Source organism: Rhea pennata, chromosome 1, assembly GCF_028389875.1.
Source record: "Rhea pennata isolate bPtePen1 chromosome 1, bPtePen1.pri, whole genome shotgun sequence".
Taxonomy (NCBI): domain Eukaryota; kingdom Metazoa; phylum Chordata; class Aves; order Rheiformes; family Rheidae; genus Rhea; species Rhea pennata.
The window spans coordinates 83,811,934-83,826,804 of record NC_084663.1 but is presented as its reverse complement, the minus strand read 5'-3'; the positions used below and the strand labels follow the sequence as shown (position 1 = coordinate 83,826,804).

The 14,871-nt window shown below is 39.3% G+C and overlaps 1 protein-coding gene across 1 annotated transcript in view; it reads right to left on the bottom strand.

Moving 5' to 3' along the window:
* Positions 1–3,182, bottom strand: part of PRMT8 (protein arginine methyltransferase 8) — a 69,722-nt gene extending 66,540 nt beyond the window's left edge. Inside the window, exon 1 of the mRNA XM_062571064.1 lies at positions 3,108–3,182. Within this exon, the coding sequence (XP_062427048.1) occupies positions 3,108–3,182 (75 nt within the window). The remainder of the gene's footprint in view (positions 1–3,107) is intronic.
* Between the last annotated feature and the right edge of the window lie 11,689 nt (positions 3,183–14,871).

The window sequence follows — 14,871 nt, the reverse complement described above, 5'->3', positions numbered from 1 at the left end:
AAGGAATTCAGGGACTCTAAACAGAAAAATACTTATGACTTAATTCCCCTTGAGTTTACTTTTTCCACAAAGCATTATTCTCAGGCTGCTAAAAACACACAAAAAAAGAACACTGAAACTTAGGGTCATGACTGAAACGCTGGCAGACATTCACTATATGCTTGCTGAATATAATTACAAAACCATTCTGAGCCTGTTTCAAAACACAACAGCACTAGTGGCTAGATTTTCATTCACTCAATGAGGCTTTGGATCAAAATATAAGACTATGTGTGTATTGATAATATAAATGTCTTTACAATCTGAGAGCATGGAAGCACGCTCCTGCAGGTTCCCTGCTAACATTAAGTATCCTCCTTGACTGGGAACTAATGCCAGTGAATGATTGCTTTCCTTTTTATTTGTATCCTTGTTTGTAGGATACAGTAAGTATTGTCTAATAGTGTCTTTGGTTTTCCTTTGTCTGTAATTGTGCTACCTTTTCTTTAAGCTTTTTGGCTAATAACCTCACACTAATAAAACTAATAAATAGGCTAATAAAACTTCTGATACAGGACCTATATTCTCTGTCTTAATATATTTTTTGTGAACTGTCCCACTATTGAAACAGAATGTGCGCCATATTTGACCTTGAAAAACTTGGTTAATGCTCTTTGTGCTGGATTTCAACAATTTGATAGACTTCTACTGTGAAGCTGTAACATACTTAATTTTCTCATTTGGAACTTGAAATCAATCTGAGTAAGATCCAGAAGGTTTTGCAATGATTTGGCAATAGAGAATTTTGACCATTTGTTAAATGTTTTAGTGGTTCATCTGTCTATGTAGTTGACATTTTTCAAATCATCCTTATCACCATGGCACCAAAGTACTTTAGAAATTTAATAAGTATCAGATCATGTGTATTAGTGAAACCCCATTAGTGAACCAAGTTTACACCATTCCCTAATTTCCTCCTATACAGTCCTCACTATGATAAATCCAAAAGTGAGATGCTTTACTTCACATTCCTTGTGTCACACGACGTTTACTAACTTCAGGAGAAAGTTAGAGAAATACAGATCTGACGGTCAAATTGGTATCATATGATTTTGCTAAATATAGATGCTTCAAAGGTTTTGGCATATTTTCTCTGGTACATTTCTAATTATTCAGACTAAATCTCTTAGTAGAAAAACAGAGTTTAATAACAATTAGCTGAAAATTAATAAACCAGAAAACATTGTCAGGTGTTATGAGCACATCAGCTCTGCCTTTCTAAATGTAGAAGCACAGCAGAAGATGCCTAATCTGCAATATTTTCATCCTCATTTCGTCAATCTGTCACTGATGAATACTCTATGGAGAAGCTGCACAGCATTTGCATATCCTCCTGACTGGTATACAGCCTTGGAATGAAACTAATGTTATAAGAAAGCCTTCTCTGTAAAAGCATATTTCAATGTGTACAGCACTGCACAAACAGAAAGACAAATGGATTTAAATGATACATACAAATATTGAGTTGAAATGGAAGAGGAAAATTTAAAGAGCTCCTCTCACCTGTTCCCTTGTTGCTATCTAAGGACAATTTCCATTGAAGGAGGGCTTTGAAAACAACTGTCTATGCTTCTACATTTCTACTTACAATGCTGTCTGGGATTCTGGGACCCTTAATGCAATATGTGCTGTCAGTACTATGACAGTTTACAGATGTGCAGCCTGACTCTTTGCTATTTATAGATGCCTCTTCCGCAGACAGTACATGAGGGGGTTGTAATGCGGTAACAGGCACATTCTTTGATTTATTGCTTATATTACATTAATTCCGCTCTATGCCTGGCATGGCAAAGGAGGCATACTTATGAAGGTCAAGTATGTCTTCCTTTGCAGAGAAAGTAGTATTAGGAGGTGAAATGTGGAGCAGGGAGCAGGCTATCCACTGTGAGGACTCTGTGGCAGGAAGATTTATTTGGCAGTACATTGGAGGAAGGAAGAATGGAACAGTCAAGTGCTCAATTACACTGGAGTGCTATTTCTGTTCTTTAGTACCTCTGCAGAGCAACTAGGGAGGGTGGACAGTGTCACTTATGCATATGAGCTGCAACCAGTTGAAGCTGGTTGGTGGTCGATGTCCTTGGGAGTCTGTACATGGCCATGCTGCATATCGAGTAACCATATGTTAAATGTTCAGGCAGAATGCTAGGCACAGTCTATTAATAGAAACAGGGAGTTTGGCATGCACTCATGCTTTTGCCTGGCTCCCTCTCATACACTCCCAGAGGCTGGGACTGCATCCTGCCTCCTTCCACATTCCCAGTGCCAAGAGGCTTTGCATGCTGCCCTGTCCCTTGAGAAGCCTCGGAGAAGTCAAGGCAGCCCCAGGAAAGGGATCGAGAGCTGCTCAGCCCACTGCTGCTGAGATGGGAAAGACTGAGGGAACTGAAGGTAATGGAAGGGAGGAATTACGAAGCTTCTGTCTTTTTTGCAGCAAACCGGAGAGCTCTCAAGACACCCTCTCAGTCCTAATGCAATGCAAAGCACTTCTCTGCACTGCTCGGGGCAGTCGGGCGCAAGAGGGAAAGTTCCTGTGCCCCTCCCCGGCCTTAGGCAGCCCCGCTTTCTGATCTCCAGGGTGCTGCAGAGATACAGCTTCTCCGCAACTCAAACGGTCCTGACAAAAAGCCTCCAAGCCTTTCCTCCAGCCGAAAAACACTGGGAGCTGGCCAAGGTACTGCAGAAATAGACCCTTCTCACTCTCTCAGCCCCTCAAAATAACCGTCCCCCTTTCTTACCGCCTGCACCACCATCACACTCAGACCCCTGTACACCACACAGAGCATCACCTCTACCCCCCACTGCGATGGCCCACCCAGAGCTTCCCGGGGAACCGAGAGAGCAGAGGGTCCACCGGGTGCAAAGTTTTCTGTCAGGTAGTAAAGGGGGCGGGGGGGGAAGGAAAGAGGGAGTCCGTAAGGGAGGCACATGCAGAAAATCACGGTAGCACCAGAGGCAGGGGAAAGCGTAAGGAGCAGGGAAAGTTTATCGGCAGTTACTGCAGCTTCTGCTAAGGAATCTGTGCCTCGGGCTGGGGAAGCTGGGATGCAGCGCTCTGCTCACGTCCTTACCTCGATGCTCTCGGCAGCGTTCTCCGCCATTTTCCTCCTCAGGAGCAGGCAGCGGGAGGAGTGTTTCATTCCCATAAGAGCTAGCCAAGGGACGGGGGCTTCAGGGCTGGTGTTCTGTTTTGTATTGTGTTTTCAAAAATCTCCAAAAGGAGAGAAAAAAATTGAAGGAAAACAGCAATTAAATCAGTCTGCTCTGTCCTTTTTGCTTTGTCCACAGGAATGTTTGCGTCCTCCTGGCATCCAGCGTTCCTTAGGCACTTTCGAGTTCTCCTCTTTCCCTCTCTCCTCCACCTCCAGAAAGCTTTCAGGACGGGTAGAGAGGCGGCACACGCTCTTCGGGTTAAACTACAGGGCAGTCGGGCTGAGAGTCCTCCCCTTCAGAGAAAGCAGTTGGGCTAAATAGGAGAGAAGCACCAGCTAAACTGAACTTGGGTATACGGTGACCAGCTGGGCATCTTTGCGTCCTGTGCCTAATCTTCCAGAGCCAGAGGGAGCCAGAGACAAAGCAACAGGACAAGGAAATCATAGCCCCCTTTTTTCCTTCTTTGGGCTTCTCTCGCTCTTTCGCTCCAGGAAGCTTCCTTTAAAGATGCTCACAGCATTTGCCACCCTCTTTCCATGAATGTCTTTAGAAACAGAAACCCCCTCCCCCCCTTGTCCCCCCCCCCCCCCGCTTTTGCTCTTGGGCTGAGCTCGCTGCCCTTCTCCAGGAATTGCATTGACGTGTCTTTCCTAGAAAAAAATTATACCAAGCCCTTCTCATCCCCTGCCATCGCCTACACAATTTCACACATGCATGCACCCACACATCTGCACGCACACACACATATTGTTTCTCTTTTGCATAGATATACACATTTTTTTTTCTTTCCCATCTCTCTCCCCCCCCCCCTTCTGAATCAGCACCAGTTTTCTTTGCAAAGACTCTGCAAGGGTCTTAGGGGGCCGTGGAAGAAATCTGCTTCAGCTTTTTTTTTTCCTCCGAGTTAAAGAGCAATCCTGCTTTCTTCTTTTTTCTTCTAGTGTATGTGAGTGTGCATTTCCAGCTTCTCTTTCACTTGAATTTTTCAGCAGAAGCCACAGTCCATCAGTAGACCCGGACTGTATAATACAGTCCCGGTTCGGACAGAGCTTCTGCTGAAAAGAGCAGGGAGGGGTGGTTGGAGGGCGGAGGAAGGGAGGAGGGAGGGAGGGAAGGGAAGAGGTCTTGCTGGGGAGGGAAAGGATTAAAGAGGGTAAAAGTGTTTTGGAGTTCTTTTAACCTTTCCCTAATAACATCTTTCTTCTTGGGAATGCGTTGATACTTCCACAAATGTTTGTCATAAAGTGCTCTCTGGCACCTTATGAGTTGTCAGCTGTGAGGGCTAGGTTTACCTCACTTGTTTTGCTGTGGGATAAGGGTGGGAGAGGGGGTGTATTACATAATTAATCTTTCCACCTTCAGTTTCCCCTGCTCAATCTCCAGCCTACTGTTCTCACTTCTTTTTTATTTTATTTTTTTGTCCTTATATGGAGGAGGTGAGAAAATAATGCTAGGGGTGTGTGTGTGCGTTGTACTCAAGATTTCAAGGGCCAAAACAGGATTACTGCTCTATGAACAGTTGAAAATCATTTCCTCTGGGAGTGCTAATAGAAACCCAAAGAAGAAGTCTGAAAGATTACTTTGGATACATATTTTAAGCACATATCCAGTGCAGATGATAACGTCAATCTCTGATCATGATAGATGTGGATTTTTTTTTTGGTCCCCTAGCTCCTATTTAAAAAAAAATTTTAACAAGAATTTATCCTCAGCTGACCTCTAGAATATGTCATCCTGTCAAGAACTGCCAGAGGAACAGGAGGTTTCTGCACACATACGCAGGCAATATTCCTGGGGATTCAGGAATGGGGACATGAATTAAGGAGCACAGAGCAAAATTATTCTCTACTCTGATCTAATGAGGGAGTGAGGTCAAGGAAATTAAATGAGCAAATTTCTCCTTTGGGCTTCAGAATAACCTACAGATACTTGCATTTGGGGACACAGTGTCCTTAACTGGAATCAGTAGGTATAAAAATAAGTTTCGGGAATGTGTGATAAATCACCTGGAAGTAAGCAAGCCAGGGAAGCATAAGGAGATGTGGTACACTGAAATGGCAAATGATAGATGAGAACATGCCACATAGGGAGTGATAGTATCATATAAAAACATTTCAGAATACAAGAGTATTTTGTAGAGACACATGCCATATGACCAGAGACTGGACCTCCATGAGATACCTTGCAGAGCCATTTGATCATTCAGTTGTTCAAAAGTCTGATTTCCTGATATTATTTTCATCTCACATTTATTCTAATATCTCAAACCCTTTCATTAGCTCTACATAACTGCTATTTTTTTCAGTGATCATCTTCTGGACCTCCTTTGTTTATATGTAGAGTAATGTTTGCACCTTTTGTCCATAAGGTTCAAACCACCGCAGAAGTGGATGCAGAGGATTATTTCTTTTCTTTGGGATGTTCATAGAGCTCTTAGAGGTCTCAAAACCTTCAAACAATGAAAAATCCTCCAGCTGCTGTCCATAGAAACCATTCTAGAGTATTCCAAAGGCACCCTCAATGTCTTAGACTATTTGTTATGAAGTGCTTTGACTTCTAGGTGGAAGGATAAGCAAAGAAATCTAATGAATAAAAATTATGTCCCTGCAATCTTTATCACATGTTTTTCTCTGCCATGTTATGAATATCTGGTAGTGAGCGTATGCAGTCTCAATCAGCATGAATTTAGGTTGACCTGCATGTTTTACTGTAGCTTATCTATTTTCAGGTAATATACATGGCCAAACTTAGCCTAACAATACCATTTACAGTAAACCATTATTCTGTATGGAGAACAAGAAGTAGATTTTTCAAAAGAACTCCAGAACGGATTTTTCCAGTGTTCTTTGACAACTAGGTCTGTATTTCTAGTACAGCTCAATCACTCTTTAATCAGTTAAATGAGCATCAGATTTTCAAAAGCACTTAGCAACTGGCAGGCCAAGATTTGATATGGATATTTCCTGCTTCCCCCCCTCATATCCTGTGTGACTTGCCCTGACACTTAACTTACCTTGTCCTTCTCCACCTCTATGGCAAAACACATGATGCCTGACTGCTCAACCCTGAACTGGCTTCTGGTGCTTGTCAGATACCGGGAAAGCTTTCCAGCCTCCCGGTTTCCAGCATAGAGAAGAAAGAGTGTTTTGGTCCTCAGCTCCTTTAAAAATCTGACAAATAGTTGGTTTCCTCACTCCTTCAGTCTTCCTTTTGCCTTCTAGATTTGGCTGAGGAAACTACTTTCAAAACACACACTATTCCAAGAAGAAAATTATCTAACCTTGAGGACAAACCCCAGGAACAGCAAACCTGAAGAATATGAACTTTCGTACTGTTTATGTGACAAATTCTGTCCTCAGACATGTGAATACCAATTATACAAATGTATCCTTATCTACAGATGATAGCTGACCATTGGAACTGAGCTGGGGTACATATTTCTGCCCCCTGATTTGTTTTAAAAGTCAAGTAAAATGGTATTGTCATAAGGAAAATTCCACCATAGTCATAGTGCATGACTATATTTGTAACGCAGCCAGGAGATGTCAAAAGCATTCTAAATTTAAATATATCATATGTAAAGTGCATATGAAGGCCACAAAGCATTATAAATGGATGTGGTGTGATGCTGAAGAGAAAATAAAAAGAGAAGCTTTATTACTTCATATTTCCGATAATAGCAGCTGTAGTTGTGGATGCTCTGTTGCTTATTGAGTGTGACAATAATACTTTACTGGTCCTCAGAAGGCCCAGGCTTATTCCTAGTTTTGTCATTAGCTTGGATGAAGTGCAAAGTTCTGTATTTGAGGTGTAATAATTCCATACATCAGTATTGGCTGAGAGGTACAGCAGTCCTGATAGAAAGTGCATAGGAGGTACAGGGTGGTAGTGGTGCCAGGTTGACTATGCCCCTCATGATCTCTCATCATATATTAAAAAAAAGGAAACGACTTACTTAGTTACATTAGGTGGAAAGTGGTCAACAGATCAAGAGAAGTTATGATTCCCTTGCTACTTAGCAGTGGTGAGACCATGTCTTTGATTTTGTATCGGTTCTGGGTCCCTAGTTAAGGATAGTTACTAAGATGACAGAGCCAAGCTCTAATTGGTAGTGTCAGATTATATAAAAAGTGGCAACAGCTAGAAGCTGTGGTTTGGGACATTCAGATTGAAATGCCACTTCATTTTTTAAAATGAAAACTAACCCTTCTTTAGGCTTTATACCTCAAGGACTGTCTCTTTTTTTCAGTTGTGCTTGTGTGCCAAGGATGACAGCACCAGAGTATGTGAGCTGCTAAAGATGAATCTAAAAACATACGGGAATAGGAGATTACACTTTTGCTCTGATAAAAGCTTTCTTCCCAAATTAAATATTTGGGAAGAAGGTTGCTGCTATACTGTGCCCTATTGGAATATGTACAAAGTACTTCATATGCAGACAATTTGGTATCATTTCAAGTAGGAGGCAATGCCATTAAATCCCATTAAAACATGAACAGGAAATACAAAGATGAGCAAAATACAAAGTAGAGCAAAAGAAAATGAGAATAAAGAAGGGGATCAGGTGGAGGATTGGCAGAGGAAGGCTGGCAGAGAAGGTAAAAAAATATGCAAAGATGTGCATAGGGAAGCACAGGGTAGCTGTGGTAGGCAATGGCAGTGATGGAAAGGCTGAAGACAGAAGAAGATAGAATAAGAAAGTGCTTTAAGGTCACAGAGAGCGTTCATGTGGCCTGGATCAGTGTTAAACTGATTTCAGTGGAATATTCAGTCGTATAAGACAAATTCTTTCCATTGGGTCTTTTAAGCTTTCCTGCCTCCCCTGATTCTGCAACTCAGTCCATTTCTGCTCATGTCACAAGAAAGATTAAAGCAGGAAATTTCACTGTTCTCAATACCTTGCATCTTGATAAAAGGAAGAATACAAAAGATAATCAGCCTGGAAAAGACATCTCCTTCTTCTGTTTGACCTTTCTTACATGTTGTATTTGGGAAAGAGAGGAAGGGGATAACTCTAAGACTGGGAGCAATCGGACTCTAACTCCTGTTTCTGAGTGGAAGAGAAAATACTGTAGCACAGACCTCTTCCTGCTCCAGAATCTCCTCCCTCTAAATTTTGCTTGTTATCTGATCAAAGGAAGACAGGGAGCAGGTCCTTATCTAGTCTTGTTTTGTATTGTTCTTTCCAGTTAGTAGCCCTGCATTAACTGATGCCTGCTGAGGATTCTATTTATGCTGAGGATACTATTCTACACACTCTAACACATTCTAACCTGCTCTGGGCATTACTGCTTCTCAGAGTTATGTTAAACTACTCTTTCCATGGCTACATCCTCCACTGCAAATTTCCAGAATCTCCCATTTCTTCTTACAGTTCTTTACAGTATGTATTTATTTTGTTCTTTTTCAGACAGACTTTATTCTCCCAGCATTTTCTCCTGCTAATAGGCATTTTCAGTACATCCTAGGTATATTTTCAGGTCTTTGAAAAGATTGTGTTGCAGACTTCAAGAAATATAAAATCCAGCACTTAAGGGAACCCAGCCATTTTCCCACTGTCTCATAACCCTTCATCCTTTGCAATCTTCCTATTCAGTTTGTTTTTCCCATTCAAAATTATTACTGTCTGTTTGTTTTTGCTGGATTTGGTTAGTTTTACCTTAATTGTAGCAATTAACACTGGGGATTCTTTTGGTAATAAATAGTGTTAGTCCCTATTAAGTGGTGTTACACACTACACCTAGATTCCTTAAATACTCCTGCATGATTTTCAGCATCTCTAATACTTTTGGTTGAAATATTTGTAACTATGTTGTTAGTTTTAAACTACTGATATTAAATTTGAGTGAGGAAGGGTCTATCAGAAGCTAAGGCTAAGCTGATCTGAGATACCTCATAATTGCCACAAGCCAAGAGTATATGCACAGACACTTATCACTGCTCTGTTAATTCACTATAACTTGTTAAACTATGGAAAACTAGTCATAAACTGAACCCTTAGCTATGCATACAGTGATGAAACACCTTGACCCTTGCAGACTCATTTCCAGAATTTTTATATTTTTTCTAAAGTTGTAGACTTCATTTTATTTAGAGAAAGAAACTGCATTTTACCATCAAAAAAAGGAAGCTTCATTTAAATTTAACCAAAATATTCCTTTCATTATTTTGTTCATAATGAGTGCTGAAGTGATAAAAAGTTGTAATTGGGTCAGCTTAAAGGTTCTGCTGGAAGAAAGTTCTATTCTGAAAACCCCTATATAGGCCACCAAAGTGGGTCTCCCATCCTCAGTGGGTTAGAAGGCTTAGAGGAGCTGGATGGCTACTGAGAATTGAAATTACCTCCAAAGGTAGAGATAAATAGGTATAATATCCTGAAGTGCAAAATGCTGACCTGTATAATATGACCTTGTTCAGCTCCTGCCTAATTATTCTGAAACACATACACTCAGAATGGACAACAAAGTACTTTTGAAGTTTGATATTAACGTCATCCTCAAGCTACAATGAGACTAAGATATACCATAAAAAATATTTTCCCACATTATACAGTTGGTTTCCTATCTTCTCAAAGCTCTCAGGTTACCTTTCTTCTGCAATGAGATGCAGAATTTTTAGTTTCTGAGGAATCAGTTTACTTTTGTTGAAGTTAATAGGTGGATGTTGAAAATCACTTTTGTAAGACCTATCAAAACCCCACATGAGATAATTTAAATGGCTCTTATTGATCTCCTTAAGATAGGAATCAGGTCCCTGATGTGAAGCATCTCATAAATCTCATGACTGGGCTGTTGACTATTCATGTTTCTTTCACTTTCCAGACATCTTGCATTTTTTTTCCTTATATATTATTTTAGTAGAGTAAAGCTAAAATAGCAAGATAGAATTATCAGAATCAAGTCTTTTTTCCAGGGTGCTTATTATTGTGGCCAGACGATTCACGAGCATTTACAGCGTCCTATGTGATCAGTATCTGACTTTGTCTTGGCAAGTTTTTCTTTCTTGCATGTTCAACCTTCAAACTTCCCATGTGATTTTCTCTCTCTCTCTCTCTCTCTCTCTTTTTTTTTCTTTGCTGTGTTTGTTGAACTTCACTTTTGAAAAATACTACCTTAGCCATTTCCAAATCTTCACTAATTTACTGCAGTACTGGAGCCTCCCTTGTACTTCTATGTTCCCTGACATATAAATTAAATTTCTTTGTAGTCTTACTAATATCCTTAGCTATAACATTAAGTCACTTTTCTGAATCCTTTCTCCTACTAATTTTAACATGATGAACTATGCCCTTCAGTTCTCTTTCCTTTTTTTCATTTTTGCTGCAGCTTGCATTTTAAACTTCAGAGTTCAGAGCATTGTCTTAGGAAGACACACTGGCTCTTTGCTCTTACACTGAGGATTCGTGACAGTTTTAGGTTTCTTTATTCTTGTTTTTTTTTCATTTTTAAATCCTTACCCAAACAACTCCTTCACTTCTTCTTAATGATAGTATGTCTTTGTCTTCTCATTAGCACACTGAATACGTCGACTCATGCACATTCTCTTCTTTTCTTTCTCATCTCATATGTAGGTCAGTAATTCCACAACTTTTAACTCTCAAAATTTCACACATGATTCTTGACAAGCTTTGAATTATATCATTATAAAATCTAAAATCGTGCTGCTTACTACGATGCTGTGGAGCGCTCAGTATATTTCTGCACACCATGGAGTAGAGTTGTAAGTTATATATGTAAACATAGTTTGATGGGCATTTCTGGAGCAAATGTTGCTGTCCTACTTTTCACTGGGGATCAGCCTTTAAGCTGAAAAAAGCTTAAGCTTTGAATTCTGGGGAATATATTTTGAAATTAAGAGGGAATATAACTTCCTTTTTTTTTTTTTTTTTTTTTTTTTTAAATCTGGAGACACTTAAAAGCCCTATTGGCAAAGAAGAAAAGTAGAAACTGAGCTTTATTCAAGTCAGTCTTGTACTCAAAGCTTAAAAAGCTGCCAGTCTGGTGATAGTCAAAAACTTCTGAGTGAGCTGAGAAGGAATGGAAGGAACTGGGAACTGCCTCTTCAGCACAAGAAAAATACGGATATACAGGATGAGTCCAGTGAAGGGCTATTACGATGATTAAGGGATGGGAGTATCTCTTATGAGGAGGAGACTGAGAGAGCTGGGATTATTTGGCCTCATGAAGAAAAGGCTTTGGGGAAGGGGATCTTGCCAATGTGGATAAATACCTGATGGAGGCAGGGAGTAAAGAAAATGGATCCAGACTATTCTCAGTGTTATCCAGTGAAAGGACAAGAGGTGATGGGTACAAACTGAAATAGAGGAAATTCTATTTAAATATAAGAAAAAACATGTCTGAATTTAATTCAAGCAAAATATTTTGTTGCCTCGTAAATATCGAATCTTAGCAGATTTTTTTCTTCTTAGGCTACTATTTATGACTAATCTATTTAAGTCAGACAGGGTTAAAGAAACTTAACTAGATCACACATTAAGTTACAATAGTTACAGCTACTCTTCTCTTTTCTTTCTTTGCCCAATGGCACTTTCGTATATCATACTGGTTTCTGTCAGCTTCTGATTTTTAATCCATTTTCAAGTTTCTGTTATTTTTCTCTCATCTTTGTTGGGGAATAGAATACAGACTTCTTGATAGGTTGAAAAATGCCAGATTTATATATCTGCCTCTTTTAGTGGTATGCATAAAGCTTGGAAAGCATTTTAAATGGAAGATGTACGAGAACCACTTAGAGAGCTTTGTCAGGCCTGGTAAATTGCAATCTGCTTTCTCCATCCTTTCTTTTCCATAAGTGTCCTATACACTAAGTCATTCTGCTGTGTGTCTCACTTGTTGATGTTACAAACAGTTTTCTTCTAACCCACTCAAGTTCAGCCATCACTGTGGACAAGTCAGTGAGTCAGGTGGTGATAATGGGCTGGATTTTTTTTTCTTTCCAGTTCATTTTTCCCTTCCTCTTCCACTAAGGAAAACAGAAAATTCTGTTGCATCTCATTAAAACACACACACACACAAAAGAAAGTTTGATATGTACTATAGGTGTTACGTGGGCTGACAGCAGTTTAGCTTATTTTCTAGAACCAGTCTAGAAAAGCTAGGTCAGCAAAAGCCAGGTCATACAGTACTGCCTGATGATGACTGCAATGTATTAAATCCAGTCAGGCTTTGTCCAGGTTATAGCGTGTAGTCAGCATTTTGAGATGCCTAGGATGACGAGCTTTCTGGCTGCAAACAGAGTTCAGTCTTCCAGGTTAATTGATTGTGTTGTGGACTTTGGCAATACTGACCTGGAGATTCTGCTAATTCATCTGCAGTCCCTGCCAGAGGGAAGATAGATTTATTTATACTGAACTCTCTCTGTTCTTTCTCCCTTCGAAACACCATTGTGATACGGCTCCAGTCTTCACTAATCTCCTAATTTGAATGCCCTACTGGGTATCAGATGATTAACAAATCAGTTAAGACTGTCTGTTCAATAAAAGAAACCAGTAAACAACAACCTTTGCTAATGGTGTACTTTGTGCATAATACAGGCATAATATTGTGATATTTGTGTTTATGGTGCCCATCTCTCCTTCTTCAAACTAAATAAAACTGAAGCTGGTAGAAGCAAGATCAAAAAAGCCAAACTTGAGTTGGGCATGAACTTTATACATAGCATTCCTGTATCTTTTTTCTGAGAGAAAACATTTCATGAACAGTGTATTATAGTTTTGCCAGGAATGTTCAGAGACCTGCTTACTACAATAAAGAATGTCTGGGAATACAGATGTATAGAGTATCATTTACTGAAATGAGAGTATAACCAGTGAGTATAGTAGTTAGTCACAGTTTGCATGATTGTGAAAGCTTTCTTCTGAGAAGGGAAGAGAAAGCGGAACAAGATCATAGCTAGTATTACCAAAGGCAAGGCAAAGCTTCTTTAAAGGAAGAGATTTTGATAGCAGCTACTTTAGTAATAATAGTGGCTCAGAGAAGCTCATCAAGTTCAGGACCCCATTGTTCTGTGTATTTCCCTTCAGACCCTGCTTCAGGTAGTTTGCTAAGTAGATGACAGTGATAAGTAATAGCATTCTTTCTCTGTTTCTTGTTTTATGCTAGTGTCACAGAGCTCATGAGAATTAGATACACTGTACAACAAATTCCAAGAGAGCTGGGCCAAAGCCAGTAACTGTTGCTAGGTCTATTTTGGGAGTAGACAGGATCTTTATGGGCTAGCACGTCTTTCCTAGCAAGCTGGAAAAGCTGGGAACAAAATTCAGACTGCTAGATGAAAATGGCATGTAATCAAAAATAGAAGATGTTGAAACTGTGCTACTGCAGAGTTAGAAAACTTCTTGCCACTAAGCTAGTTTGTGTGATCCATTCTTTTTAACTAGGAACACTGCTTACTTCAGTGCGCAAATGGGAGGAACAGAATGGTTGGGTTAAAAAGAAGGCTAAACCAATGAAACTCCAAATAAAAATATTCTTATCTTTACTGAAATCCTGGGGTTTGTGAGAGGTTCGGTAACAAACAGAATCTCTTCAAAAAACTATATCTCTTCAAAAACTATCAGAAAATGACATGTACTCTCCTTTGCACCTAATTTGTCCTGGAAAAAAATAAAAATGATTATTCATGATAGATCATTCCTCCAAAGAAATACTTACTTGGTGAGGAGGAAAGAGGAAATCTAGGAGAATCTAAAATACAGAGGGCTCATGATACAAGTCAATTTAAGGTAAGTTTTTAAAATGACATCTGAAAGGTCACGTTAATTCAGAGAAAGTATAAGCTCAGGAGAAATTTGGGACACACTGTTGTCAAAAATAATATGCTAATCTTCATTTTCTGCTGTCAGGACAACTAAAAAAAAACAAACTTAAGCCACATTGATCCTAAAATGGTCTCTGCAAAGTATGATCAAGAACGAACTTTTAAAGGTCATTTCTAATAGAAAGTTATTGACCTTTCTAACATACATGGGTGAAATGCATTCATAGTCAGAATCATTGTATTCTCATCCTGTCTCTGCCCTGATTTAGTGATGATTTTCTCCCTGTTCCAATTTTTTAATGTTTAATATTAGACTGTTTACTCACCTATCTTTCAGTATGGAGTATTAATTAGCTGATGTCTGTACATGCTTATATTATACAAAATTATCTCTAAATGAAAAATATTATTCAAAATCTTCCTTATATGGAACAGAAGGAGGAGAGAAACTACCTGGATTATTGTATTAGATACTCTAATAGGACATGATCATATAATGCTCTACCAAATACTTATTCTATGCAAACACCCATACACTGCAATTCAAAAATGCTTCATGGTCCAGTATGATCTTACAACTTGCAGCACTGAAGACCAAACAAAAATTCTCAAACTATAATTTACAAAAGAAAAAGAGCAGAAGGAAAGAGCAGAAGAGTAGGGTATGGTCAAATAGAGGGCACTATCAAATAAAGTAGCCTCATCTTGGTTACTCCTTGGGCTGAATGTGTTTTGTATGACTTTAGATCAGATTTTAAATTATGTTACTTCTCTGAGTGATACTCTACCATATCTAAAGGTTGCTTTATCTTCAGCATGAGTATAGATATAAGCAAAGAGAATAAAATTCTCATATCTAAAACTTTCTAAAACCAAAGCAATCCCATGACAAAATTTAAAAAA